Source organism: Rhinolophus sinicus, linkage group LG09 (genome assembly GCF_036562045.2).
Source record: "Rhinolophus sinicus isolate RSC01 linkage group LG09, ASM3656204v1, whole genome shotgun sequence".
Lineage (NCBI taxonomy): Eukaryota > Metazoa > Chordata > Mammalia > Chiroptera > Rhinolophidae > Rhinolophus > Rhinolophus sinicus.
In genome coordinates, this window is record NC_133758.1 from 59,449,526 (window position 1) to 59,476,907 (window position 27,382).

At 38.7% G+C, this 27,382-nt stretch overlaps 1 protein-coding gene across 2 annotated transcripts in view; it reads left to right on the forward strand.

Moving 5' to 3' along the window:
- The window catches only part of ISY1 (ISY1 splicing factor homolog), a 42,561-nt gene that overhangs the window by 14,221 nt on the left and 958 nt on the right, over positions 1 to 27,382 (forward strand). For both annotated transcript variants that reach the window (XM_019719029.2, XM_074340507.1), the window contains 4 exons: positions 9,035 to 9,152; positions 15,221 to 15,343; positions 16,159 to 16,277; positions 26,470 to 26,556. In XM_019719029.2, coding sequence (XP_019574588.1) covers positions 9,035 to 9,152; positions 15,221 to 15,343; positions 16,159 to 16,277; positions 26,470 to 26,556 — 447 coding nt within the window. The remainder of the gene's footprint in view (positions 1 to 9,034; positions 9,153 to 15,220; positions 15,344 to 16,158; positions 16,278 to 26,469; positions 26,557 to 27,382) is intronic.

Below are 27,382 nucleotides of genomic sequence, written 5' to 3' on the forward strand. Positions count from 1 at the left end.
GTTGCTTGTGGATAGGAAACCTATGAAAAGGATGGATCAGATAATGCTTAAAGACTCCACGGCACAGGTCTCAGAGCAGACAGGGCACCTTTGTTTACCAACCAGTTGTTCCTGAGTAAGCCACTTAATCTCTCTGGGCCTATTGTTTAAAATGACCATGGTCCTCTTACATCCTTCTCTGAACTCCTTGGGAATTGGGGCATCCATTATTGGATTTTTACCTGAGGGGGTTTGGAACACTCCAGTCTTTCCTTTCTTTGGACTCTTATAGATGCAATATTCTAAAACAGTGGCTTTCAAGTTTTTAGGACCATGACCCATTGTAAAACATACACACACACCCACACACACACTTTATATCACAACCTAGTAAAGACAAAAATGTGTTGAAAAAAATACTTAGTATATGTTGATGAACTTTGGTATTTTCTATTCTGGTCGATTTTGATTTTTAAAAACCTGATGATTATGGGTTACTTAATTGATTTCACAACCCGTACTGGGTCTCAGCTTTAAAAAATACTGTCCCAGACCCTGCATCGTTCATCCATTTGTGAGGAGACATGCCTCAGGTCATTTGAACTAGTAGTATCTAATCAGTGGGCTATAATATGTTATATTAGAAATACATGCTGTTTTTCTACATGGTGGTCTTTTCACATTTGTGAAGGTCTAGCATCAAAACCATAATTCTCACTTTAGTACCTGGCAAAAAAGGGAAGCATTTATTCTTCCCATTGCAGAAGGAAAGGCACTCACATTTCTTGAGCACATGTTCTGTTCTAGGTACTGCACTAGGAACTTACTCATTCAACCTCTTCAGCAGTTCTGTGATGGTGCTTTTGTTTCCTGTTAGACTGCATTAAAGTAATGCAGAAATTTATTAACCCTCCTGGAGAAGTGACCTCCAAAGCATTATAGAATTAATGTTAGATATTCTTAAGTTCCACAACCCAAAGTCAACAGTAATGAGTCTTTTAATGCTTCAGAATTTTATTTTCACTTTATATGTATAAAAGTAATACATTTAATTTCAGTTCTGTAAGATTAGAAGAGTTATGGTGATGGATGGTAGTGATGGTTACATGACATTTTGAATGTATTTAATGCCACTGAACTGTGCACATAAAAATGGTTAAGATGGTAAATTTTATGATATGTGTATTTTTACCACAATAAAAAAAGAAAGGTAATACAGTATCATCAAGCTCAGAAGAGTATATATAAAGAAGCAGAACAACATTCAGTTATAATCTCATTACCTAAGTGCAGCTATGTGAATATTTCCTTCTATTGTTTTTCTCTGAACGCCATTAATTGAGATCATGTGCCCTATATGTACAATTTTAGTTCTAGGTTTTGTATTTTTCAACACGATAATTTTAATTATAAGAAAAATATATACTTTTATGCAAAAAATAAAATGAAAAGAATATAAAAATTGTAAAGTATAAAAGAATTATATATATTATATTCCATATGTGATACAAAATATATTACATATTTTCCTACCACCCAGAAATAACTGCTATTTAGCATTATCTAGAATTTTTTTTAAAAAATTTATTGGGGTGACAATTGTTCGTAAAATTACATAGATTTCAGGTGTACAATTCTGTATTACATCATCTATAAATCCCATTGTGTGTTCACTACCCAGAGTCAGTTCTCCTTCCATCACCATATATTTCATTATCTAGAATTTTGGCTATGCATATTCATGTTCATTTTTATAGAAATTGGTCCATATTCTAACTATATGCTTCGTTTATGTAATAGTGTATCAGGTGCATATTTTCATGTCAATAAATCATTTACACATATGTAATCATTTTTAAAAGCATTTGTGAACTCACAGAAAATTGCAAAAATATACAGCGAGTTTCTGTATATTCTTTATACAGACTTATCAGTTTTTAACATTTTGCTGTATTTACTTTATCATTTTCTCTGTGTACCTTGAGATTTATTTTTCTGAACCATTTGAAGCTTAAACACATGATGCTCCTTTAACCCTTAATACTTCTGTGTGTATTTCCTAAGAGTAAGACTGTTATCTTATATAACCATGGTACAATTATCAAGTTTTAAGGCATTTAACTCTGATACAGTCATTTTATCTAATCTACTTGGCTGATTCATCAATTTTCCCAATAATGTCCTTTGTAGTATTTCCCCCTCTAGTATGGGACCTAGTCTAGGGTCACATACTGCATGTAGTTGATGACCTCATCATTTTTAATAAATGGAATTCAATCTTCTGGATATTTCATTTGTCTTCTACTTCTTGTCATTTAGGTGGTTTGCAGTTTTTTATGAGCTTTTTGTCACATCATATCGTACGATTTTTCAAAGTCAATATAGGAGTTTCATAAGAACCATCATTTTTAAGGTATAGAATATATTCCATCCATGAATATGTTATAATTTGTTTAAATCATTCTCCTTCTTTTAGGTATTTAGGTTGATTGTCTTTTTTAAGGGATAAGAAAAAGTACCTAAACATTTTTCTGTGTATATAAATATTTCCCATGTGAAGCATTATTGTCTTAAAATATATTTGTGGGTCGGTCATCAAAATGGCCTCTATAAAGCTCCCCTGGAATTTACAACCAATCGAACAACAATAACTCCTCAAAGGACTCCCTGCACAGCAGACAGGCAAGACGAAGAGGCCCACTACTGAATTCACCTAAAGCTGGGCGAATCGCGTGAGCGGGGGTGGAGGGAAGAGAGAAGTGCTAACACGAAGCCGCATGGGCGCAGGACGCAGACCTAGCTCAGTGCTCCGAGCTCGATGCATCCTGGAACTACCGCAGCTGCGGGAGAGGGAATAACTCGGACTGCTAGGGCTCCGCTTATGGCGCACAGGGCTGAGGGGACAGCATAGAACACGGCTGAAACCAACGCTCATGGCACAGACCTCGGAGCAAAGACTGAGGGAAGAAGGCTGAAAGCAGTGGTTTAAGCCCTCACTGCCAAGCAGAGAACGGAAGGCTTAGGCACTGAGAATAGCCGCCCTCTCCCTACCCTCCCAGAGCTCACCCTGCCCCCACCTGCCCAGTGCTAGAAGCGGAACAGTAGCAGTGTCAGATCAAAAGAACAGAACATTTGCTGTTCTGAGAACTGTGGACCGCAGACACAGATTCGCAGCCCAGTTACTTCCGGCAAAGGGGAGGGAGCTGTGGACGCAGGACCGGCTGTGGTGGTGGTCGCCACCATTGCTCTGAGCTACCTCTCAAAACTCACCCCACCCCTGGCCCCACCTATCTGGGCGGATCCCTGCAGGAGTATACAGAACAGCTGAAACATAAGGACTCTGAATCTGGTGGAGGAAGAGTTTTGGAACTTTGAAAGCTCTCCGCATACCCACTGGGACTCTGCGCCCTGTGACCCAGGCAAACTATTAATAGGAGAAGCCCGTCTCCCAGGGAATCCCCTCATTGTGTGAGAAGCTGGAATAGTGCAGAGAAAACATAGCACTACCGGGTGAGAGAGAAAAAAAAGGCTGCAGTCGGAGAGAAAATAAAACATTCTACCAACAAGTACTAGAAAACAAAAGAAAGACCTCTTCCTATCAACCTGTTGCAGAAGCCACTCCTGTAGATGTCTAGGAAGAGAAATAATAAATCAGTAATTTCCATGAATAATCAAGGCAACAAGACAGCTCAGAAAGAAAGTGAAAAGTCTCCAGAAAAGGAACTTAAAGATATGGAAATATGTGACTTAAATAACAGAGAATTCAAGATTGCAGTTCTGAAAAAAACTACGAGATGCAAGAAAACACAGAAAGGCAGTTTAATGAACTCAGAAACACAATCAAAGAACAACATGAGCATTTTACGAAAGAGATTGAAATTTTAAAAAAGAACCAAATAGAATTTCTGGAGATTAAGAACTCAATAGAAGAAATTAAGAATGAAATAACCAGCTTAGGTAGTAGAGTTGACCAGATGGAGGAAAGAATCAGTGACATCGAAGATAGAAACCTGGAAATGACACAGATGGAAGAAGAAAGAGACTTGAGACTTAAAAGAAATGAAAGAACTCTACAAGAACTTTCTGACTCCATCAGAAAGAGCAATATAAGAATAATGGGCATACCAGAAGGAGAAGAAAGAGAAGGGAACAGAGAATATATTCAAACAAATTGTCGATGAGAACTTCCCAAACTTGTGGACAGAACTGGATCCTCGAATCCAAGAAGCAAATAGAACACCTAATTACCTCAATCCCAACAGGACTTCTCCAAGGCACATGGTATTAAAGCTGTCTAAAATCAACGACAAAGAAAGAATCCTCAAGGAAGCCAGGGAAAAGAAGACGGTAACCTACAAAGGAAAGCCCATTACATTATCATCAGATTATTCAGCAGAAACTGTACAAGCCAGGAGGGAGTGGAACCAAATATTCAAACTATTGAAAGAGAGAAATTATGAGACAAGAATAATATATCCAGGAAAGACATCTTTTAGATACGAAGGAGGAATAAAGACCTTTCCAGACATAGAGAAGCTGAGGGAATTTTCTAATACACGACCTGCACTAAAAGAAATACAACAGGAGGCTATTCGACCACCATGAACAGGGATGATTTGTGGGAACCAAAACATAAAAAGGGGGGAGTAAAGGCCTGAACCGGAATATGGGAATGGAGAAGTAAGGGTGCTGAAGAAAATGGAATACTCTAATATCAAACTTTCTTTGACATAAACCTAAGGATAACCACTAAAAAAATATCCAGAAATAAAATATGTACAGTAATAAAAGAAGAAACAGAGGGAAACATCTTAGAATACCACCACACAGAAATGATAGACCACAACAAGAAAAGGCAAAGAAACAATGGAGACACAGCCTTAGCAGAAAACTAAAGATAGAATGACAGGAAATCCTCACATATCAATAATCACCCTAAATGTAAATGGACTGAACTCACCAATAAAAAAGCACAGAGTAGGAGATTGGATCAAAAACTAAACCCAACCATATGCTGTCTCCAAGAGACACATCTCAGCTACAAGGACAAGCATAGACTCAAAGTGAAAGGGTGGAAATTGACACTCCAAGCAAATGGTACCCAGAGAAAATCAGGTGTAGCCATAATGATATCAGATGAAACAGACTTCAGGATAAAAAAGGTAACAAGAGACAAAGATGGACATTTCATAATGGTAAAGGGGACTATACAACAAGAAGACATAACAGTCATCAATATTTATGCCCCCAATCAGGGAGCACCGAAATATACCAAGCAACTACTAACAGAACTAAAGGGAGAAATTGACCAAAACACAATTATACTAGGGGACTTAAATACATCATTGACAGCTATGGATAGATCATCCAAACAGAAAATAAATAACGAAATAGCAGCCCTAAATGACACATTAGATGAAATGGACATAATTGACATTTATAGAGCACTTCATCCTAAAACATCAGACTATACATTCTTTTCTAGTGTACATGGAACATTCTCAAGGATAGACCATATATTGGGACATAAAATCAGCCTCAGCAAATTTAAGAAGATTGAAATCATACCAAGCATATTCTCTGATCACAAGGCTTTGAAATTGGATATCAACTGCAAAAAGAAAGCAGGAAAAAACACAAATACATGGAGATTAAACAACATACTTTTAAAGAACGACTGGGTCAAAGAAGAAATTAGAGAAGAGATCAAAAGATGCATAGTAACAAATGACAATGAAAATACATCCTACCAAAATTTTTGGGATACAGCGAAAGCAGTTGTAAGAGGGAAATTTATAGCATTACAGGCCTATCTCAAGAAACAAGAAAGATCCCAAATAAATAACCTCATGCTACACCTTAAAGAACTAGAAAAAGAAGAACAAGTGAAACCCAAGGTCAGCAGAAGAAAGGAAATAGCAAAAATTAGAGCAGAACTAAATGAAGTAGAGAACAAAAAGACAACAGAAAACATTAATGTGACAAAGAGCTGGTTCTTTGAAAGGATTAACAAAATTGACAAACCCTTGGCTAGACTCACTAAGATAAAAAGAGCGAAGACACTAATTAACAATATCAGAAACTGAAAAAGGGGAAGTTATCACGGACCCCACAGAAATACAAAGGATTATCCAAGAATACTATGAAGGACTGTATGCCACCAAATTCAATAACTAGAAGAACTGGAAAAGTTCTTAGCAACATATAGCCTTCCAAGGCTGAACCATGAAGAACTGGAAAATCTAAGCAGACCAATCACCAGTAACGAAATTGAATCAGTCTGGGACCAGATGGCTTCATTAGTGAATTCTACCAAACCTTCAAAGAGGATCTAATACCAATCCTGCTCAAACTCTTCCAAATAATTAAAGAAGAGACAGTACTCCCTAACTCATTTTATGAGGCCAAAATTACCCTGAAAGCAAAACCTGGTAAGGACAACACCAAAAAAGAAAACTACAGACCAATATCTCTGATGAATACAGATGCAAAAATCCTAAACAAAATTCTAGCAAATCAAATACAACAATGCATTAAAAAGATTATTCATCACGACCAAGTGGGGTTCATCCCCGGGGCACAAGGATGGTTCAACATTTGCAAATCCATCAATGTGATACATCACATAAACAAAATAAAGGACAAAAATCATATGATTATATCAATTGATACAGAAAAAGCATTTGACAAGATACAACATCCATTTATGATTAAAACACTTAATAAAATGGGTATAGAAGGAAAATACCTTAACATAATAAAGGCCATATATGACAAGCCCTCTGCTAATCTCATAATTAATGGAGAAAAACTGAAGCCCTTTGCTCTACATTCAGGAACATGACAGGAATGTCTCCTATCACCTCAGCTTTTCAGCATAGTGCTGGAAGTCCTTGCCAGAGCAATCAGACAAGAGAAAGAAATGAAAGGCATCCAAATTGGGAATGAAGAAGTTAAATTATCATTCTTTGCAGATGACATGATGCTATATATAGAAAACCTTAAAGACTCCACCAAAAAGCTATTAGAAACAACGAATACAGTAAAGTTGCTGGCTACAAAATCAACACACAAAAGTCCATTGCCTTCCTATATACTAACAATGGAATCTCAGAAAAAGAAATACAAAAAACAATTCCTTTTGCAATTGCAGCAAAAAGAATAAAATACCTAGGAATAAACTTAACCAAGGATGTGAAAGACCTATATGCTGAAAACTATAAGACATTTTTGAAAGAAATTGAAGAAGACACAAAGAAATGGAAAGACATTCCGTGCTCATGGATTGGAAGAATCAACATAGTTAAAATGGCCATATTACCCAAAGCAATATACAGATTCAATGCAATCCCCATCAAAATCCCAATGGCATATTTTAAAGAAATAGAACAAAAAATCATCAGATTTGTTTGGAACCACAAAGACCCGAATAGCCAAAGCAATCTTAAGAAAAAGGAACAATAATGGAGGTATCACACTTCCTGACTTTGGCTTGTACTACAGGGCTACAATAATCGAAACAGCATGGTATTGGCAGAAAAACAGACACATCGACCAATGGAATAGAATTGAGAACCCAGAAATAAAACCACATAAATATGGACAGACAATTTTTGACAAAGAAGCTAAAAATTCACGATGGAGGAAAGATAGCCTCTTCAAAAAATGGTGCTGGGAGAATCGGACAGCCAAGTGCAAAAGAATGAAACTGGACTGCTATTTGTCACCATGTACCAAAATTAATTCAAAATGGATCAAAGACTTAAGCATAAGACCTGACACAATAAACTGCATAGAAGAAAACATAGGTACTAAACTTATGTATTGGGTTCAAAGAGCATTTTATGAATTTGACTCCAAAGGCAATGGAAGTAAAAGCTAAAATAAACGAATGGGACTATATGAAACTGAAAAGCTTCTGCACAGCAAAAGAAACCATCGACAAAATAAAGAGGCCACCAACTGAATGGGAGAAGATTTTTGCAAACAGTGCCTCCGATAAGGGGCTAATATCCAAAATATACAAGGAACTCATGCAACTCAACAACAAAAATCAAATAACCCAATTGAAAAATGGGCAGAGGACTTGAAGAGACATTTCTCCAAAGAGGACATACAAATGGCAAATTGACATATGAAAAAATGCTCAACATCAGAGAAATGCAAATAAAAACCACAATGAGATATCACCCCACCCCAGTCAGAATGGCTATCATCAACAAGACAAATAGTAACAAGTGTTGGAGAGGCCGTGGAGAAAATGGAATCCTCATACACTGTTGGTGGGAATGCAGACTGGTGCAGCCGTTATGGAAGGCAGTGTGGAGGTTCCTCAAAAAATTACGAATAGAATTACCATATGACCCAGCAATCCCTCTCCTGGGTATCTACCCAAAAAATCTGAAAACATTTATACATAAAGACACGTGTGCTCCATTGTTCATTGCAGCTTTCTTTACATGGAAACAAACAAAATGTCCTTTGATAGATGAATGGATAAAGAAGTTGTGGTATAGAAACACAATGGAATAATATTCGGCGGTAAGAAAAGATGATATAGGAACATTTGTGACAACGTGGATGGATCTTGAGAGTATGATGCTCAGCCAAATAAGTCAGACAGAAAAAGCAGAGAACCATATGATTTCACTGGCATGTGGTATATAAACCAAAAACAACAAAAGAACAAGACCAACAAATGAGAAACAAAAAGTCATAGACACAGACAATAGTTTAGTGGTTACCAGAGGTTAAGGGGGGTGGGGGGTGGGAGATGAGGGTAAGGGTTATCCAATATCTGGTGATGGAAGGAGAACTAACACTGGGTGGTGAACACACAATGGGATTTATAGATGAGGTAATACAGGGTTGTACACCTGAAATCTATGTAATTTTACTAACAATTGTCACCCCAATAAATTAAAAAGATACATACATATATATATATATATATATATATATATATATATATATATATATATATATATGTATTTGTGAACATGGAAATAGTGGATTTAAGGATCAGATCCATTTTCTCTTTTTCTTTCTCTATAAGAAAGTTGGCCCTAAAATGCTGGATCATGAAGGGAAAGAAGTCCCAGGAAATCGAGGTTATAAATACTTTGGAGCAGCAAAAGATTTGCCTGGTGTTAGAGAGCTATTTGAAAAAGAACGTAAGTAATTAACATTTCGACATGTTTTAGCCTCAATTTTCTTTTTGTTTAAACATCACAAATAGGCTTTTATTTGTCACATGAAAGATCTGAATTTTAAGCAGATTCTTAGACTGGGGGCCCATATCCATCAGCTCGTTCAGCTTTAGCACCTCTCTCATTCCCAGTAGCTTTTCCAGAACTGCCACCTTCACAGTGAAGCTCCATGATTTTTCCCAGTTCAAACCTGGGCTTCTTCAACATTTTTACTTTTCTAACAAAGGCATGTGGGATAGATAAATAGATTGGCAAGCCTTTTCTCTCTCTTTTCTAATGCTATCTGGAATGAATTTATTGACCACTTTTTTTCAAGTCATTTGTCTGTACCTCTTGGTCATTATTTCCATCATCTTCCAGATTTGGTGGACTTATTGATGCTGAGCATGGGGTCTTCAAAACCTAATTGCTACATTGTTTAGTAAAACCAACACAGAATAGATGAAGTGAATAACCATTGATAGTCTTGGCATCAACATGAGCTTCAATTATGTGCTACCATTTTTTGAAGATGGAGCACATTTTGTCATGGGTTAAGATCCATGCCATGAAAATTAGGCACTTTTTGCCTTGAACGTCCTCAGTAATTAGCTTGAATTTTCTACATGCAACTTCATCATTCTGTAGGTCAGCTAGGCTCACTTCAAAAACACATCCTTTGAAACCATCAGATGCAATGTGGGTTCTTGTTACTAGTGTTTTTCCAATATTTCGTATATGGAATGTAGCTGGTACTTTCACATCATATCAGTCTTAGAAAATGGATCAACCACTTTCTTCTCAGCTCCCTTTTGGCTGCCTCTTGCAAAGTGCTTGTTCTTGCTGACTGCCATGCTGCCTCTCAGAGAGCCAAAAAAGCTAGCCTCGAATTTTTCGTAATCATCGTAACAGTAGACATGCTATGTGCTGGGTGCTTTCCTATATCATTTCTTAGCTGCACAGAAGCCCTGTAGTGTCAGAATTATTGTTCCCAAAATTTGAAATAAGAAACTGAAAGCACCAGGAGTTGAAGTCACAAGCCCAGTACACACAGTTAGGGCTGGAAAGTACCTAGAATTGACTGGTGCCAAATTCCACACTCTTTGCACTTGCCAGTCTCTCAGTCTGAATGAGCAGTTTGCCTATTTGAAATTTCCCAAAATTATTGGGGTAGGCTCTTAAATTCATTGAATTAGGTTCATAGTTCACTTGCTAGTTGAAAAAATTCTAACTGAAGGACAGTAAAACCTTGGGCCAAACCACAATAGGTAAAAAATAGAGAAAAGTGGAGCTGTTCTGTGTCAGTCCAAGCCAGGCACCCACACCTCTCCTGTCCTTTCCTTCCTTGGCCCTGGGGAACTTCAGCTAAACTTTGGTCTTCCAAAATTCAATTGGAAACCACTGGACCAGAGTTTTTATGTAAAGGCATACTTCGGAGATATTGCAGGTTTGGTTCCAGACCACTGCAATAAAGCGAATATCTCAACAAAGCGAATCATGAATTTTTTGGTTTCCCAGTTACATAAAAGTTATGTTTACACTATAGTGTAGTCAATTAATTGTACAATAATAGAATTATGCTAAAAAATGTACACACCTTAATTAAAAAAATACTTTATTGCTAAAACATGTTAACCATCATCTGAGCCTTCGGTGAGTTGTAATCTTTTTGCTGTGGAGGGCCTTGCCTCGATGTTGATGGCTGATGACTGATCAGAGTGGTGGGTGCTAAAGAATGGAGTGGCTGTGACAGTTTCTTAAAATAAGCCAACAATGAACTCAGCTGCATCGATTCACTTTTCTTTGCAAGAATGTTTTCTCTGTAGCATGTGATGTTATTCAATAGCATTTTACCCACAGAACTTCTTTCAAAGTTGGAGTCAGTTCTTTTAAACCCTGTCTCTGCTTTATCAACTATGTAATATTCTAAATCTTTCGTTGTTATTTCAGTAGTCTTCACAGCATCTTCACTGGGAGTATATTCCATCTCAAGAAACCACTTTCTTTGCTGATCATAAGAAGCAACTCCTCATATGTTTAAGTTTTATCATGAGATTGTAGCAATTCAGTCACATCTTCAGGCTCCAATTGCAATTCTATTTCTCTTGCTATTTCCACCGCATCTGCAGCTACTTCCTGCATTGAAGTCTTCACCCCCTCAAAGTATCCGTGAGGGTTGGAATCAACTTTTTCCAAACTCCTGTTAATGTTGCAGTTTTGACCTGTTCTCATGAATTACGTCTGTTCTTAATGGCATCTAAAATGATGACTCCTTTCCAGAAAGTTTTCAATTTACTTTGCCCAGATCCATCAGAGGAATCACTTTCTAGGGCAGCAATAGCCTTATGAAATGTATTTCTTAAATAATAAGACTTGAAAGTTGAAATTACTCCTTGATCCATGTATAACAGAATAGATATTGTGTTAGCAGGCATGAAAACAACATTCATCTCATTGTACATCTCCATCAGATCTCTTGGGTGACTAGGTGCACTGTCAATGAGCAGTATAATTTTGAAAGGAATCTTGAGTTCTGAGCAGTAGGTCTAAATAGTGGGCTTAAAATATTCAGTAAACCATGTTGTGAACAGTGTACTGTCATCCATACTTTGTCGTTCCATTTGTAGAGCACAGGCAGAGTAGATTTAGCATAATTCTTAAGGGCCCTAGGATTTTTAGAATTATAAAGGAGCATTGGCTTCAACTTAAAGTCACCAGCTGCATTAGCCCCTAACAGGAGAGTCAGCCTGTCCTTTGAAGCTTTGAAGCCAAGCACTGACTTCTCTCTAGCTATTAAAGTCCTACATGGCATTTTCTTCTAGTTTAAAGCTGTTTCTTCTACATTGAAAACCTGTTGGTTAGTGTAGCCACCTTCATTAATTATCTTAGCTAGATCTGGATAACTTGTTACAGCTTCTACATGAGCACTTGCTGCTTCACCTCCCACTTTTATGCTGTAGATAGAGATGGCTTCTTTCCTTGAACTTCATGAACCAACCTCTGCTAGCTTCAGACTTTTCTTTTGCAGTTTCCTCACCTCTCTCAGCCTCCATAGAATTGAAGAGACTTAGGGTCTTGCTCTGGATTCGGCTTTTGGCTTATGGGAGTGTTGTGGCTGGTTTGATCTTCTGTCTAGACCATGAAAACTTTCTCCACATCAGCAATAAAGCTGTTTTGCTTTCTTGTCATTCATATGTTTCACTGGAGTAGCACTTTTAATTTCCTTCAAGCACTTTTCCTTGACATTCACAACTTGGCTAACTGTTTTAGCACAAGAGGCCCTATCTTGGCTTTCAACATGCCTTCCTCACTAAACTTGATCATTTCTAGATTTTGATTTAAAGTTAGAGACATGTGACTCTTCCTTTTACTTGAATACTTAAAAGCCATTGTAGGGTTATTAATTGGCCTAATTTCAACATTGTTGTGTCTTAGGGAATAGGGAGGACCAAGGAGAGGGAAAGAGATGGAGGAACAGCCAGTTGGTGGAACAATCAGAACACATAACATTGATTCAATTTGCCATCTTATATGGGTGTGGTTTGTGGCTCCCCAAAACAATTGCAATAGTAACATCAAAGACGACTGATCACAGATCACCAAAACAAATATAATAATCATGAAAACATTTGAAATATTGGGAGAATTACCAAAATGTGACAGAGACACAAAGTGAGCAAATGCTATTGGAAAAATGGAGCCAGTAGACTTCCTTGAAGCAGGATTGCCGCAAACCTCAATTTGTAAAAAATGCAATATCTGCGAAGCGTAATAAAGCAAAACACAATGAAATAAGATATGGTTGTATTTTAATTTTGCTTTTTAGGAAAGTATTCTATAAATATTAGAATATTTTTAGAATATAAAAAAGTATTCTAGAAAACGTGAAAAGCAGGGAAGAGTAATACTGGTATTCTACTCTCCTTTCAGTCGCTTTTTGTATTTGTTTAAAAATATAATTCTACCTTTATTAAACCCTGCTTATTTTTAAATTCATTATGCCAAAACTGCTTTTGTATGTGTCATTAACATCACTTAAAAATAATTCAGAGTTTAAATATCATGCTGTTTATTATGGAAGTGATATAATTTTATTACAGAGAAGTTGTAAAATACAAAAAATCAAGAAAAAGTCAGCCACATTTTCACAACTTATAGGTAACGATTGTTAACATGTAAGGGCATATTTCCTTCCATTTTTTTAAGGGTTGCAGTGGTGGTGTTGGGGCTCCTAAATTGAAGTTATGTTGTGTGTTTCTCTTTTTTCTTGCATTTACATTTTTCTAAACTTATTTTTATCTATTCCAGGCATAGATTTTCTTGTTTTAATTAAAAAAATGCCTGAGTTAGTCTTAATGAGTATAATTTAAATAGTAGTACAATCCTCTTGACCACCCAACTCCCCTAATCTCAGTGCCCCTGCTAGAGATAACTGGTAACTATTGTTACCTGTTTGGTATGTTCCCTTCCATAATTATTCCATCAGCTAAATTTCATCAGTAAAAGTGACAGGTGACACAACCCCAATTCACTTTAAGCAGAAAAGCCTAAATTTATTGGCTCTCATAACTGAAAAGCCCACGGGTAGTTTGCCATGAGGAATGGCTGATTCTAGATCACATTTCTCCATGTTGTAATTTTGACTCCATTGTGTGAGATTTTTTTTCTCTAACTCTCTCAAGGCTTGCAATGACAAATTGTATATCTTCAAATTAACATTTTGTTTTCTCTCAGCACCAGATTTTTTTCCCCTAAGCAGTTCAAGCAAAATTCCTAGAATTAAGTCTGGTTGGTTTTGATTAGATCAGACCATGTTTTCCCTGAAAATAAGACCTAACTGGAAAATAAGCCCATTTTTCAGGATGACATCTCCTGAACATAAGCCCTAATGTGTCTTTTGGAGCAAACATTAATGTAAGACCCGGTCTCATTTTCGTGGAAACATGGTAGTTCCATCCTTAAACCAGTCTCTGTGTCCGAGTGCCATTGCTCCGAGCCAGCCAGGTTTCAGCTTGTACTCTGTCCTGGTTGCAGCCAACTTGGTGACTACCACTCACAACACATGGACTGAGAGTTGTAGGGGGGTGGACAGAGTTGCCATTATATACATCAGGGAGACAGATGGAAACCTGCCAAAACAGAGTGACTTCCCGTATCTCTTTCGTGATATACACTGACATCCTCCCAAAGTTTTACTTAGAACTCTATTAGTGGATGAGAAGAATTAGAATATCATGGTATGGGTTAACCATACTTTATAAAACCATTCCTGCTTTGGTAGATTTGTAGTTATTTCCAGATTTTCATAATTATAATGCTTTTGCTGATCTGATGGATGAAAAAAAAATTACTTTCATTTCCCTGATTACTAATGAAATTGATAATTTAGTTCAATTACTAATTGAAATGTTCATATATATGAATTTTTTTCTTCTTAAATTATCAGCTTTTATTCTTTGGCCAATTTGTTCGGTTGTCATTTCCCTTTTTATTTTCATGAATTACTTAAATATTCTGAATAGTAATCCTTAGTCTGAAAATATTTTCTTCAGGACTTTCTTGTTTATCTTTTTTTTTGTTTATAGTTTCTTTTGTGTTATCTATATACTTATGTTTTCCCATATTTTTTTTCCATTAAACATTATGGCATTTCCTATGTTATTAAAACACCCTGTGAAATAGCATTATCAGTACTACAGGCTACTCCATCCCACACATACCCTGCAATTAATAATCCTAGGGTATTCCAAGTTTTCACTGTTATAAATAGTGCTGTGATGCACATTTCTGTCCATAAAGCTTTGCCAGCTTTTGTTTTGTTTTTTAAATTAGGATAGATTCATTTTAAATGGACTAATTGGGTCAAAGATTTCAACACTGATTTTTGAAAGGATAGTGCCACTTATATAATCCTATTACTAGTGTAGAGAAGTTCTTATTTCATGTTATTTTAATGAGCACTCATACTGTATTCCTGTATAACATTGTGGAAGGAGAAGTCTTGAGTGTGATTGTGATGAGAAATTCAGCTATGTTGGTGCTCTTTCTTTTAGCTCTTCCTCCTCCAAGAAAGACTCGTGCTGAGCTCATGAAGGCGATCGATTTTGAATACTATGGTTACCTAGATGAAGATGATGGTGTTATTGTGCCTTTGGAACAGGAATATGAAAAGAAACGTAGGTCTATGGGCATTTTGTTTCATTGCAGATGGTGCCTAGTTTCTATTCTGTCCTTTGAAAACATGTTTTTAAATAGTGCTTTATGCCAGAAGGGAGTTTTATTATTTGCCGATGGTCCTCAGAGAAAATGGTCTGCTAATGACCTAACCCCTAGTAACTAGTATGAGGCAGTTTGTGTGGTGTTGGGCCAGAAGGAGAATGTTGGGGAAACCACAGACTGGCATCTGACCTGGTCCTTGTCCACCAGGTTTCACCATCTAGATTCTTTCCTAGACTTGTCTTTTTTTAAATCATGTAATGGTGCCTACTTAAGGAGATTTAGGTCTGCTTTAAACAGCTAATGGGTTATCAGTGTAGAGCAAGATGGGTCTCCCTTTCTGAGTACTTCATGCTGAACGTTACACTGAGCCTTTTATTTACATTCTTTTGAAGCCTTGTAACAACACTGTGAAGAATAAGTTAGTGCTACTCCCCATAAGCCTTTGAGTTAGGGCTTTGGAAGCAGGTGGTCAGGAGTTGGAGCTCTTTGGCAGCATGCTGTACAACTGCTTCTCTATTCTCACGTGAGCATGTCAGTAAGCCGCCCAGGTTGGTGAACTGGGGAGGATCTGAGGCTGTTCCCCAAAAAGCTGTGTTGGACAGACTTAAAGCCAGAGCTGTTGGAAGACCAGACTGCCACTCACATCTGATTCCCTCCCACCAGGGAACAAAGAAGGGTGTCCTTTTCCTGAGAGAATGTCTTTGCTTTGCCCTGCATAGTTTTTAAAGCTTATTTAGAGACCAACATAATACCTGCTCTTTCTTGTCTTCAGTCAGAGCTGAATTAGTGGAAAAATGGAAAGCAGAGAGAGAGGCCCGGCTGGCAAGAGGAGAAAAGGAAGAGGAGGAAGAAGAGGAAGAGATCAACATTTATGCTGTCACAGAGGAGGAGGTACTGGGTGGGCAGTGAGGGTCCCCCCGGCACTCACTATCTTCTGCTCTCAGTGGTGAAGCTGGAGACTCGGTAGAGTTGGTGGTGTGGTAAGAAGGAAGCTCAGCTCATAGACAAGCAGTCGGGTTCAAAGCCCAGCTCTGCCCCTAGCTCTAGCCAAGGCCTCAGCCTCCTCACCTGGAAGATGAATATAGAGATCACCTCCTAGGATCACAGTGAGGATTCCAGAAAGTAATGGCTATGAGAGCACTTTGTAAACTCTGCTTTACATCAAGGATTACTTACTTATGTCTTAGAGATGGGCCCTCCTGAATATACTGGAATTGGATTTATAAACATATTTGAAGCCATATGAGTTTTAGCTTGTGACCTCATCTTTAAAAAAAAATAAAAATGGCAGTGCCAGTAGATCTTCTGTAGTCTTAACACTCCCATTTTAAAGATGGAAACCAGCCCAGAGCAGAGAAGGGACTTACTCAGAGGGTCATGGTTGGGGATGGAACTGTGATCCCAGCCTCTGAAGTCTCCCAGATGTTCTGTAGGGCCTGGTATGTTTAGGCCTTGATCCCTGGATAGGTCCAGAATGGAACCGATTTGCTGAACTGAGAAAGGGGATGGGAATCATCCATGCATAGATGATGAGTCTGGTCCTATGTGAGGAGCTTGCTGTGTTATTACTGGCAAGGAAGCAGTCTCAGAGAGGGTTAGTGACTTAGTCAACATCACCCAGGATATCGCAGACCTGAGGTTCATTCTCAGGTCTAGCTGATAAGCAATGGGGATAGTGAAGCATTTGTTGTAGGATGGCAGTGTGTCCTAGGAAGTTTTTCTCTAGGTGCAAATATGCATTTGCTGTTCAGCCGATGTTTGTTTAATTAGTGGCTACTGTGAGCCAGGCCCATGCCAGAGGCACAGCAGTGAACAATCTCCACTTGTAACTCAAAGTCCAGTGGGGAGAAAGTCCAATCAGTAGAGGCAGTGGAAAACGGCAGCTGTGACCGGAGCTCTGAGTTAGTGACATGGTTCAGAGAGAGTCCATGAAGGCTTTCCTGGGAGGTGACCCTTCAGCTGAGATCTGGAAGAAGAGGTGGTGAGGGAAGAATGTTCCAGGCAGGGGGAACAGTGTGTGTCAAAAGACTCTGTAGGAATGTGAGGGACAGAGACCAGACCTGTGTGGCTATAGCAGAGTGTGGGCTGTAGGGTGTGAGAGGAGCCTGGAGGGAGGGGCGAGATGGGACAAGAAAGAACCCTGGCTCCACGGTGAAGAGGATTTTCCTTTATCATAACAAAAATCCTTTGGTGGAAAACCACCAAAGGATTTTTATTTTTCCTTTTTATTTTGATATAACTATAGATTTATAGGAAGTTGCAAAGGGAGTACAGATCGGTTCTGTGTATCCTTCACTGAGTTTCTCCCATGGTTGCATCTTACATATCATATCAGTTCGCAAACTTGTTGCAATGATGTTGCTAACCTTGTTTGATATCAGAGGGATTATTCATTATGAATTTGTACCAACTGGACAAACAGTTAATCAAGTTCACTATTTGGAAGTGCTGAAAAGGCTGCGTGAAAAACTTAGAACTAAGTGAAAATGACCTGAACTTTTCACCAGCAATTCATGGCTCCTGCATCACAACAATGCACCAGCTCACATGGCAGTTCTGTGAGGGAGTTTTCAGCCAATAAACAAATAACTGTATTGGAACACCCACGCACCTCCCCTGCCCTGGCCCCCAATGACTTCTTTCTTTACCCAAAGATAAAGGCAATATTGAAAGGAAGGCGTTTTGATGACATTCAGGACAGCAAAGGTAATATGACGACAGCTCTGATGGCCATTCCAGAAAAAGAGTTCCAAAATTGCTTTGAAGAGTGGACTAGCCACTGGCATCAGTGAATAGCTTCCCAGGGGGAGTACTTTGAAGGTGACCATAGTGATATTCAGCAGTGTATGCAGCACTTTTTCTAGGTTGATTTCTCAAACTTGACTGTCAGACCTCGAGTTATAGTACAGTATCAAATCCAGGATATTGACTTGATATAATGAGTGTGTAGCATTTTATGTCTTTTATCACATGTAGATTCCTATAACCACCACTGCGATCAAGGTACAGAACTATTCTCTCCCGTGAGCTGTCCCTTTACAATCGCATGTCCTACTCTCCCTTCCCTCCAGTCCCTCGCCCATGGCAAACTAATCTATTCTCCATCCGTATAATTTTGTCATTTCGAGAATGTTTTATAAATGGAATTTATAAAACTACAACGTTCTGTACTGTATGTTGCCTTTTTAGATGATCTTTATACTGAGCACAAGGCACTTGAGATTCATCTGAGTTGTTGAATTCAAGAGTTTAATTTTTTTATTGTTAGACAGTAGTCCATATACTGAAAAGGACACAAGTGGTAAGTGTGCAGGTCAATGAATTTTCATAAGGTGAACACACCCATATAGCAAATACCAGGTGAAGAAACAACTAGACCAGCACCCCAGAATCCTGCTTCTGCCCCTCTAGATGTCACTCTCCAGACCTCTAATAACCCATACTTTTTACCTCTTTATAACCTGATATATCAGTGGAATCATGCATACTCTTTTCTGTCCAGTGGTTATGGATATTTGTTTAGTGTCCAGTTTCGGACTATAACAAATAGGGCTACTCTGATCATTCTTCTTCACATGCAGTCACTTCCATTGCATATATTCTGAGGAGTGTAGTTACCAGATCATGGGGTACAAGTGTTTATCTTGAGTAGATACAGCCAAACAGTTTCCCAATGTGCTTGGACCAGTTCTCACACCTACCTGCAGCAGCTGAGAGGTTGCATTAAAGGGTTTCCAGCCAGCTCCACATGACAGCTGGTGTGGGGAGAGGATGGTGTAGGGCATCGGACAAAGAGACTGGCAAACAGTGGATTCATACCACATCTTGGGAGTCTCCTCTTCCCATGTTTCCAAAGCCACGTGATTTCCTTAGGATATTAGTAATCTCTGTTAACTGACATGCAGCTTCTGAGTGGACCTTTTTCTATATGTGGTATGTGTTTTTAATTTTTCAATTACACTTGACATACAATATTATGTTAGTTTCAGGTGTACAACATAGTGATTAGACATTTATGTGACTTCCAAAGTTACCACCTCATCTGGCACCATACATAGTTATTACGATGTTACTGATTATCGTCCCTCTGCTGTACTCTACGTTGCTGTGACTATTTTTGTAACAGCCAAATTCTACTTCTTAATCCCTTTTCTTTTTTCACCTATCGCCCCAAGCACTCTTCCCATTTGGCAGCCATCAGTTTGTTCTTTGTATCTTTGAATTTATTTCTGGTTTATTTGTTAGTTTATTCTGTTTTTTAGACCACACATATAAGTGAGATCATATAGTATTTGTCTTTCTCAGTCTGACTTGTCACTTAGCATAATACCCTCGAGGTCCAACCATATTATTCCAAATAGCAAGTTTTCTTTTTCTTATGTCTGAATACTGTTCCAGTGTATGTATGTACCACATCTTCTTTATCCATTCTTCTATCTGTGGGCACTTAGATTGAGTCCATATCTTGGCTATTGTAAATAATGCTGCAATGAACACAGAGGAGCATTTATCTTTTTGAATTAGTGTTTTGGATTTCTTTAGATAAATACCCAAAAGTGGAATTGCTGGGTCTTATGTTTAATTCTTTGAGGCACCTCATAATGTTTTCCATGGTGGATGCACTAATTTTCAGTCCCACCAACAGTGCACGAGGGTTCTCTTTTCTTCCCTTCCTTGTCAACGCTTGTTGTTTATTGATGTGTTCATGATAGCTGTGCTGACAGGCGTGAGGTGATATCTCATTGTTGTTTTAATTTGTATTTCCCTGATGATTAGTGACATTGAGTATCTCTTCATATGTCTGTTGGACATCTGTATGTCCTCTTTGGAGAAATGTCTGTTCAGGTTCTCTGCCCATTTTTTAATAGGATTGTTTGTTTTGGGGGGAGTTAAGTTGTATGAGTATTAACCCCTTATTGGATCTATCATTTGCGAATGTCTTCTCCCATTCAAATGGGTTGTCTTTCCATTTTGTTGATGGTTTCCTTTGCTGTACGGAAACGTTTTAGTTTGATGTAGTCCCATTTGTTTATTTTTTCTTTTGTTTTCCTTGCCCAAGGAGACATATCCAAAAAAATATCGCTAAGAGTGCTTTCACGGAGTTTACTGCCTTTTTTTCCCTCTAAGGTGTTTTATAGTCTGGGGGTCTTACATTTAAGTATTTAATCCATTTTGTGTTTATTCTTGCACATGGTGTAAGAAAGTGGTCTAGTTTCATTTTTTTTGGCATGTATCTGTCCAGTTTTCCCAACAGCATTTATTGAAGAGGCTGTCTTTAGCCCATTATATATTCCTGCCTCCTTTGAATAGATTAATTGACCGTAAAGGTGTGGGTTTCTTTCTGGGCTGTGTATCCTGTTCCATTGATCTACGTGTCTGTTTTTATGCCAGTACCAATGCTGTTTTGATTACTGTAGCCTTGTTTGATATCAGGTAGCGTGACACCTCCAACTTTGTTATTCTTTCTCAAGATTGCTTTGGCTATTCCGGGTCTTTTGTGGTTCCATATAAATTTTAGTATTATTTGTTCTAGTTCTGTGAAAAATGCTATTGGTATTTTGATAGACCTTTCATTGAATCTGTAGATTGCTTTGGGTAGTATGGACATTTTAACAATGTTAATTCTTCGTATCCATGAGTACAGTATATCCTTCCATTTATTTGTATCTTCTTCAGTTTCTTTCTTCAATGTCTTATAGTTTTCCAACTATAGGTCTTTTACCTGTTGGTTAAACTTATTCCTAGGTATTTTATTCATTTTGATGTAATTGTAAATGGGGTTGTTTTCCTAATTTCTCTTTCTGACAGTTTGTTATTGGTGTATACAAATGCAACCGATTTCTGAATACTAATTTTGTATCCTGCTACTTTACTGAGTTCATTTATCAGTTCTAATAGTTTTTTGGTGGACTCTTGAGGGTTCTGTATATATAGTATGGTATCATCTGCAAACAATGAGTTTTTCTTCTTCCTTTCTGATTTGGATGCCTTTTATTTCTTTTCTCCTTTGATTTTTGTGGCTAGGCTTCCAGTCCTATGTCAAATAAAAATGGTGAGAGTGGACAGTCTTGTCTTGTTCCTGATTTTGGTCTTTCACCATTGAGTGATGTTACTTGTGGGTTGGTCATATATAGCCTTTATTAAGCTGAGGTATATGTCCTCTATCCGCACTTTACTGAGAGTATTTATCAGAAACGGATGCTGGATTTTGTCCAACGCTATTTTGGCATCTATTGATAATGATCATATGTTTTTTATCCTTCTTTTTGTTTATGTGATGTATTACATTAATTCAGTTGTGGGTTTTGAACCAACCTTGCATCCCAGGAATAAATTCCACTTGATCGTGGTGTATGATCTTTTCAGTGTGTTGCTGAATTTGGTTTGCTAATATTTTGTTGAATATGTTTGCATCTATGTTCATTAGGGATATTGGCCTAGAATTTTCTTTTTTGTAGTGTCTTTGTCTGGTTTTGGTAGCAGGGTAATGCTGGCTTCATAAAATGAGTTTCTCTTGTCTTCAATTTTTTTGGAATAGTTTGAGAAGGATAGGTATTAATCCTTCTTTGAATGTTTGGTGAAGTTCACCTGTGAAACCATCTGGTCCCGGACTTTGTGGGTTTTTTTTAAGATTTTTATTAAAAATATAGTTAGCATACAATATTATATTAGTTTCAGGTGTACACAATAGTTACTGAACATTTATATACCGAAAGAAGTGATCACCATGATAAATTCAACAACCATGATAAATTTAGTACCATCCTATCAAAATATTATTGACTACATTCCCTGTGCTGTACTTTATATCCCCATGACTTATTTGTTTTATACCTGGAAATTTGTACGACTTGTTGCCCTTCACGTTTGCCCCCCCTTTTAATTTTTTACTTACAGTTGACATTCAATATTTCATATTAATTTGAAGTGTATATCATATGGTTAGACATTGATATAATTTAAGAAGTGATCCCTGACTAGTCTAGTGCCCACCTGGCACTATATATAGTTAGTACCATATTATCGGCTATATTCCCTGTGCTTTACTTACACGACTCCCCCCGCTCCCGTGACCATCGTGTAACTACCAATTTGTACCTTTTTTTTTTATTGGGGAAGAGTGTGTTTTTCCAGGACTCATCAGCTCCTAATCAAGTTGTTTTCCTTCAATCTGGTTGTGGAGGGCGCAGCTCACTGACTCATGTGGGAATTGAACCGGCAGCCCTGTTGTTAAGAGCTCGCGCTCTAACCAACTGAGCCATCCGGCCGCCCCCAATTTGTACTTCTAAATCCTTTTACCTTTGTCACCCTGCCCCCCAACTCCCTGCCATCTATCATCCCGATAAATCCAGTACCCATCTGACACCATATGTAGTTATTACAGTTGACTTGACTTATGTTATACCCTACATCCCCATGACTACTTTGTAACAACGTATTTGTACTTCTTAACCGCTTCCCTTTTTTCACCCACCACTCCAACCCGCCTCCCATCTGGCAACCATCAAAATGTTCTCTGTATCTATGAGTCTGTTTGTGATTTGTTTGTTTATTTTGTTCATTAGATTCTACATATAAGTAAAATTACATTGCATCTGTCGTTCACTGCCTGACATACTCCACTCAGCACAATACCCTCCAGGTCTATCCATGCTGCTGCAGATGGCAAGAACCCATTCCCTTCCCTGGCTGAGCAATATTCCATTGTATATATATGTACCACCACCTCTTCCTCTATTCTTTTATTGATGTGCATCCAGGCAGCCACCACATCGTGGCCATTGTAAACAATGCTGCGGTGAACATATGGATGCACATATGTTCATCCTTGAAGTAGAGTTTTGAATTTTTTCGGATAAATACCAGGAAGTTGGATTACTGGGTCCCTTTTTGTCTCTTCATATAGCCATTGTTTTAAAGTCTAGTTTGTCTGGTATAAGTATTGCTACCCTGGAGGTGTTTTTTTTTTTTCATTTCCATTTTTATGAAATAACTTTTTCTGTCTTTTTACTTTCAAGTCTGTGTGTGTCTTTTAATGTGAAATGAGTCTATTGTAGGCAGCATTTGTAAGGGTTTTGTTTTCTTATCCAGTCAGCCCACCTATGTTTTTGATTGGAGCATTTAAGCCACTTACATTGAAAGCAATTGTTGATAGATACATAGTTATTAGGTTGGTGCAAGCGTAATTTGCAAAGCGTTTTTTGCAATTATTTTTAACCTTTTAAACTGCAATTACTTTTTACCATTTTATTATTCATATTTTTTTATCTTTTTTTTCCATCTTAAAGAAGTCTCTTTGTCGTTCTTTGTAATACGGGTTTGGTGGCGATGAATTCCTTTAACTCTTTCTTGTCTGGGAAGCTCTTTATCTGTCCTTTGGTTTTAAATGATAGTCTTGCTGGGTTGTAGGTTCTTGCTTTTCATTACTACCCTTGGTTGTAGGTTCTAGCTTTTCATTACTTTGAATATTTCGTTCCAATCCTTTATGGCTTGCAAAGTTTCTGTTGAGAAATCAGCTGACAGTCTTATGGGAGCTCCCTTGTAGATAACTAACTGCTTTTTTTGTTGCTGTTTTTAGGATTCTCTTTTTGTCTTTAACAAGGCAATTTCATTATTTCTTCAAGTTGTTTTTCTTTTCCTTGCACACTCTCTTGTCCTTTTGGTACTCCTGTAATGCGAATGTTGGTACGCTTGATGTTGTCCCAGAAGCCCCTTAAACTATCTTCATTTTTCCCCCCCCATTGTTCCACTGGGTGTTTTCTGCTATTTCATCTCCAGAACACAGATTTGATTCTCTGTTTCATATGCTGTTGATTTCATCTAATGTATTCTTCATTTCAGTTATTGTATTCCTCTTTTCTGTTTTTCGTGTTTTCTATCTCTTTTTTTTATATATTTCCTATCTCTTTGTTGACGTTCTTCATGAATTTCCCCTATGTGTTTCCCCTATTTTCCCCTATGATTGTTGAGCATCCTTATAACCATTGTTTTGAACTCTGTATCTGGTAGGTTACTTGTCTCCCTTTTGTTTAGGTATTTTTCTGGAGTTTTGTCCTGTTCTTTCATTTGGGACATGTTTTTTTTTTTTTTCTCTCTCTTCATTTTGGCTGCCTCTCTCTGTTTTTTTCTATGTATTAGGTAAATCTGCTACATCTCCTAGTCTTGGCTGAGTGACCTGAAGTAGTAGGTGTCCTAGTGTTCCTGTTTACCTGAGCTGGGTTGTCCAAGCATGTCCCTTGTGTGTGCCCTCCTCCTGTTGTAGTTGAGTTTTGGTTCCTGTTGGCATGTCAGTGGGTTGGACTGGCCATCGGGTTTACTGGCTGTGAGGATGCCTGTGACTAAAGCGGATGAGATGTTGTGTGGGGGCTGACCCCACAGAGCAGAGCTGTTTTAGCAGCGCTCTGGTGCCAGCTGAATGCACCTTTTGGGTGTGTTGTTTGTGGAGCTAGTTGGGTGGTATTCTGGTGTGGTCTCAAGTTGGCTGTCAGGTGTGTTTACTTGTAGCCTCTTGGGAGAGATTCCAGTGCAAGTCCAGTTCAGCCACTGCTTTTTCCCTGGTTTGGGGCCTCGTGGTAAGAGCTACATAGTGATCCTTGGTTGGTTGCTGCTTGTGCTGTGTTTGAAAGTGCTTCGGAAAGGCTATGCTGTGGACAAAAGCGAGCTGCCTCTAGTGTTGGGTCACGGAACCTTCTGTGGGCCTCATGATGTGAACTGAGGCCATTTGCCACTTGTGTCAGGCTTTAGGCCACTTATTTGAAGCTTAGTTTTGACTAGCTGCTGGTTATATCTGTCTTGGGGCCACCTGATGGAAGTTACAATGCAAGTTGAGACTGGTTGGTCCATAAGTTTGGCTTGGGGCATCTTACCAACATGTTGAAGGTACCGTGAGGCCACCTGTTGCTTGATTGGGGTTTGTGCTGCTTTGAGAGATTTTGATAAGTATGCAGTGCAATTTAAGGTAGGCTGCTGTCTGGAGCAAATGTTGGAAGAAGCTCAGTCCCCGTGAGCAAGTTGGGTGGGGAAGGTCTCAGGGAATTTCCAGGGCAGGGAGAACTATGTCAGCCAGATTAGTGGAGATCTCAAATTTGGTGCCCATCTGTGCCTGTCACCTGGATGTGAGGAAGGCTCAACAAGGGAATAATGGCTTCTGCCAGCACTCCCATCCTGGAGAGAGATGCCTCAACCCCTGCCCTTCTATCCTTTGTCCTGAAGCTTGTCAGTTTAATTGCCATATGTCCCTGGCACTTTTTGAGCTGCTGCCCCATTACTGGAGCCCAGAGCAAGTGAGTTTGTGAGCGAGTGTGTCTGTGTGCGGGCCCTTTAAGAGGAGTGCCTCATTCTCCAGCAGCCCTTCGTCTCATTCAAATGCAATATCTTCTGGTTTCCCCAGCCAGATATAATGGGGACGTCTCTTCCCAACACTGGTACCTCAGGCTTGGGGGCCCTGGTTGGGGCTGGGACCCCTCATTCCTCAGGGGGGAGCTCTGTAGCCAAGATACCCTTCCCAATTCTTAATCACCACACCATTAGTGTGGGACCTGCCCGTTCTGCATCTGTACACCTCATAACCATCTCCACATGGCATCTTCTTTACATCTTTAGTTACAGGAATTCTGCTCAGGTAGTCTTCAGGTGGTTCTCAATGATGGTTCTATAATTTAGTTGTAATTTTGATGTGATCATTGGAGGAGACGAGGACAGCGTGTACCTACTGTCCCATCTTGACTGGACTATAATTTTAATTTTAAAAAAATAGATAATTCACAAAGTTCAAGGACCAAATAGTATATAAAGATAGTGAACAAAGATTCTCTTTCACAGCTCTGCCCTCCATCTACCTAGGTCTCACTGCTGTCACCAGCTTTTATTTTTATTTTATTTCCTAACACAAAAGGTAGCATAATATACACAATGTTCTGTTGCTTTTTGTACTTAACAATGTCTTGGCTGTGTTTTTGTATGAGTACAGAACTTATTCATTCCTTTTAAACAGCTGCAGAGTAGTGGTAGTGCATTTTTAACAATACCAATATTTATTTCATGGTCTCCTACTCATGGAATTTTGGTTGTTTTCTGTTTGTAGTCTGATGAGGAAGGCAGCCAGGAAAAAGGAGGGGAAGACGGGCAGCAGAAGTTCATTGCTCATGTTCCTGTGCCGTCACAGCAAGAGGTAGGTAGAGGCTGAGAGTTGCCCTTGCAGGTGGATCTTCCTAAATGCCAGGAGCCTCGCCTCCAGAGGAGACTCCACAGAGTGATTTAGTGGGTTTTATTAATCCTGTCTATCCATTTGGGCAGCTCTGACTTCTGATGACATGGCACTGGTCACCGTGCTCATACAAGGTGTGATCAAACAATATGGTGAATGTTTAAATAAATAAAAAAATTATTATAGTAAAAGACACATTGCCATTAATCCCCCTCAAAATACACTCCCTTGCTTCAAACACACTTATCCCATCATTCTTGCCACTTTCGTGAGTGTCTTTAGTTGTGCTGTCGTGGCTGCCTCAATGTCCTGAATCGATTCAAAACGTTTACCTTTCATGGTCATTCTGACTTTGGGGAGCAGCCAAAAGTCGCATGGTACCAGATCCAGTGAATAAGGTAGATGAGGACACACCGAAATGTGTGACATGGAGCCTTTCCATTGTGATAAAAACCATATGATTAATGCTGATGCTGAGTGCCATTGAATAGAAAAGCAGGGATCTTTAATATGGGAAGTGGCACGTTGAACCTTAGTAACAGTGTGTGACAAGTTTCAACTTGTTTGGTGCACTCAGTCAGGTGTGAGCACTCAGTCAGAAGCTGTGTTTTAAAGTGTGCTGTAAAACATCCTCCATCAAGACAACGCTCCATGTCACACATCGCTTCCGGTATATGGCACTTACTGTCAAATAAAAACATTCCAGTGTGTCCTCATCCACCTTATTCACCGGATCTGGCACCATGTGACTCCTGGCTCTTCCCCAAAGTCAGAATGATTCAGGACATTG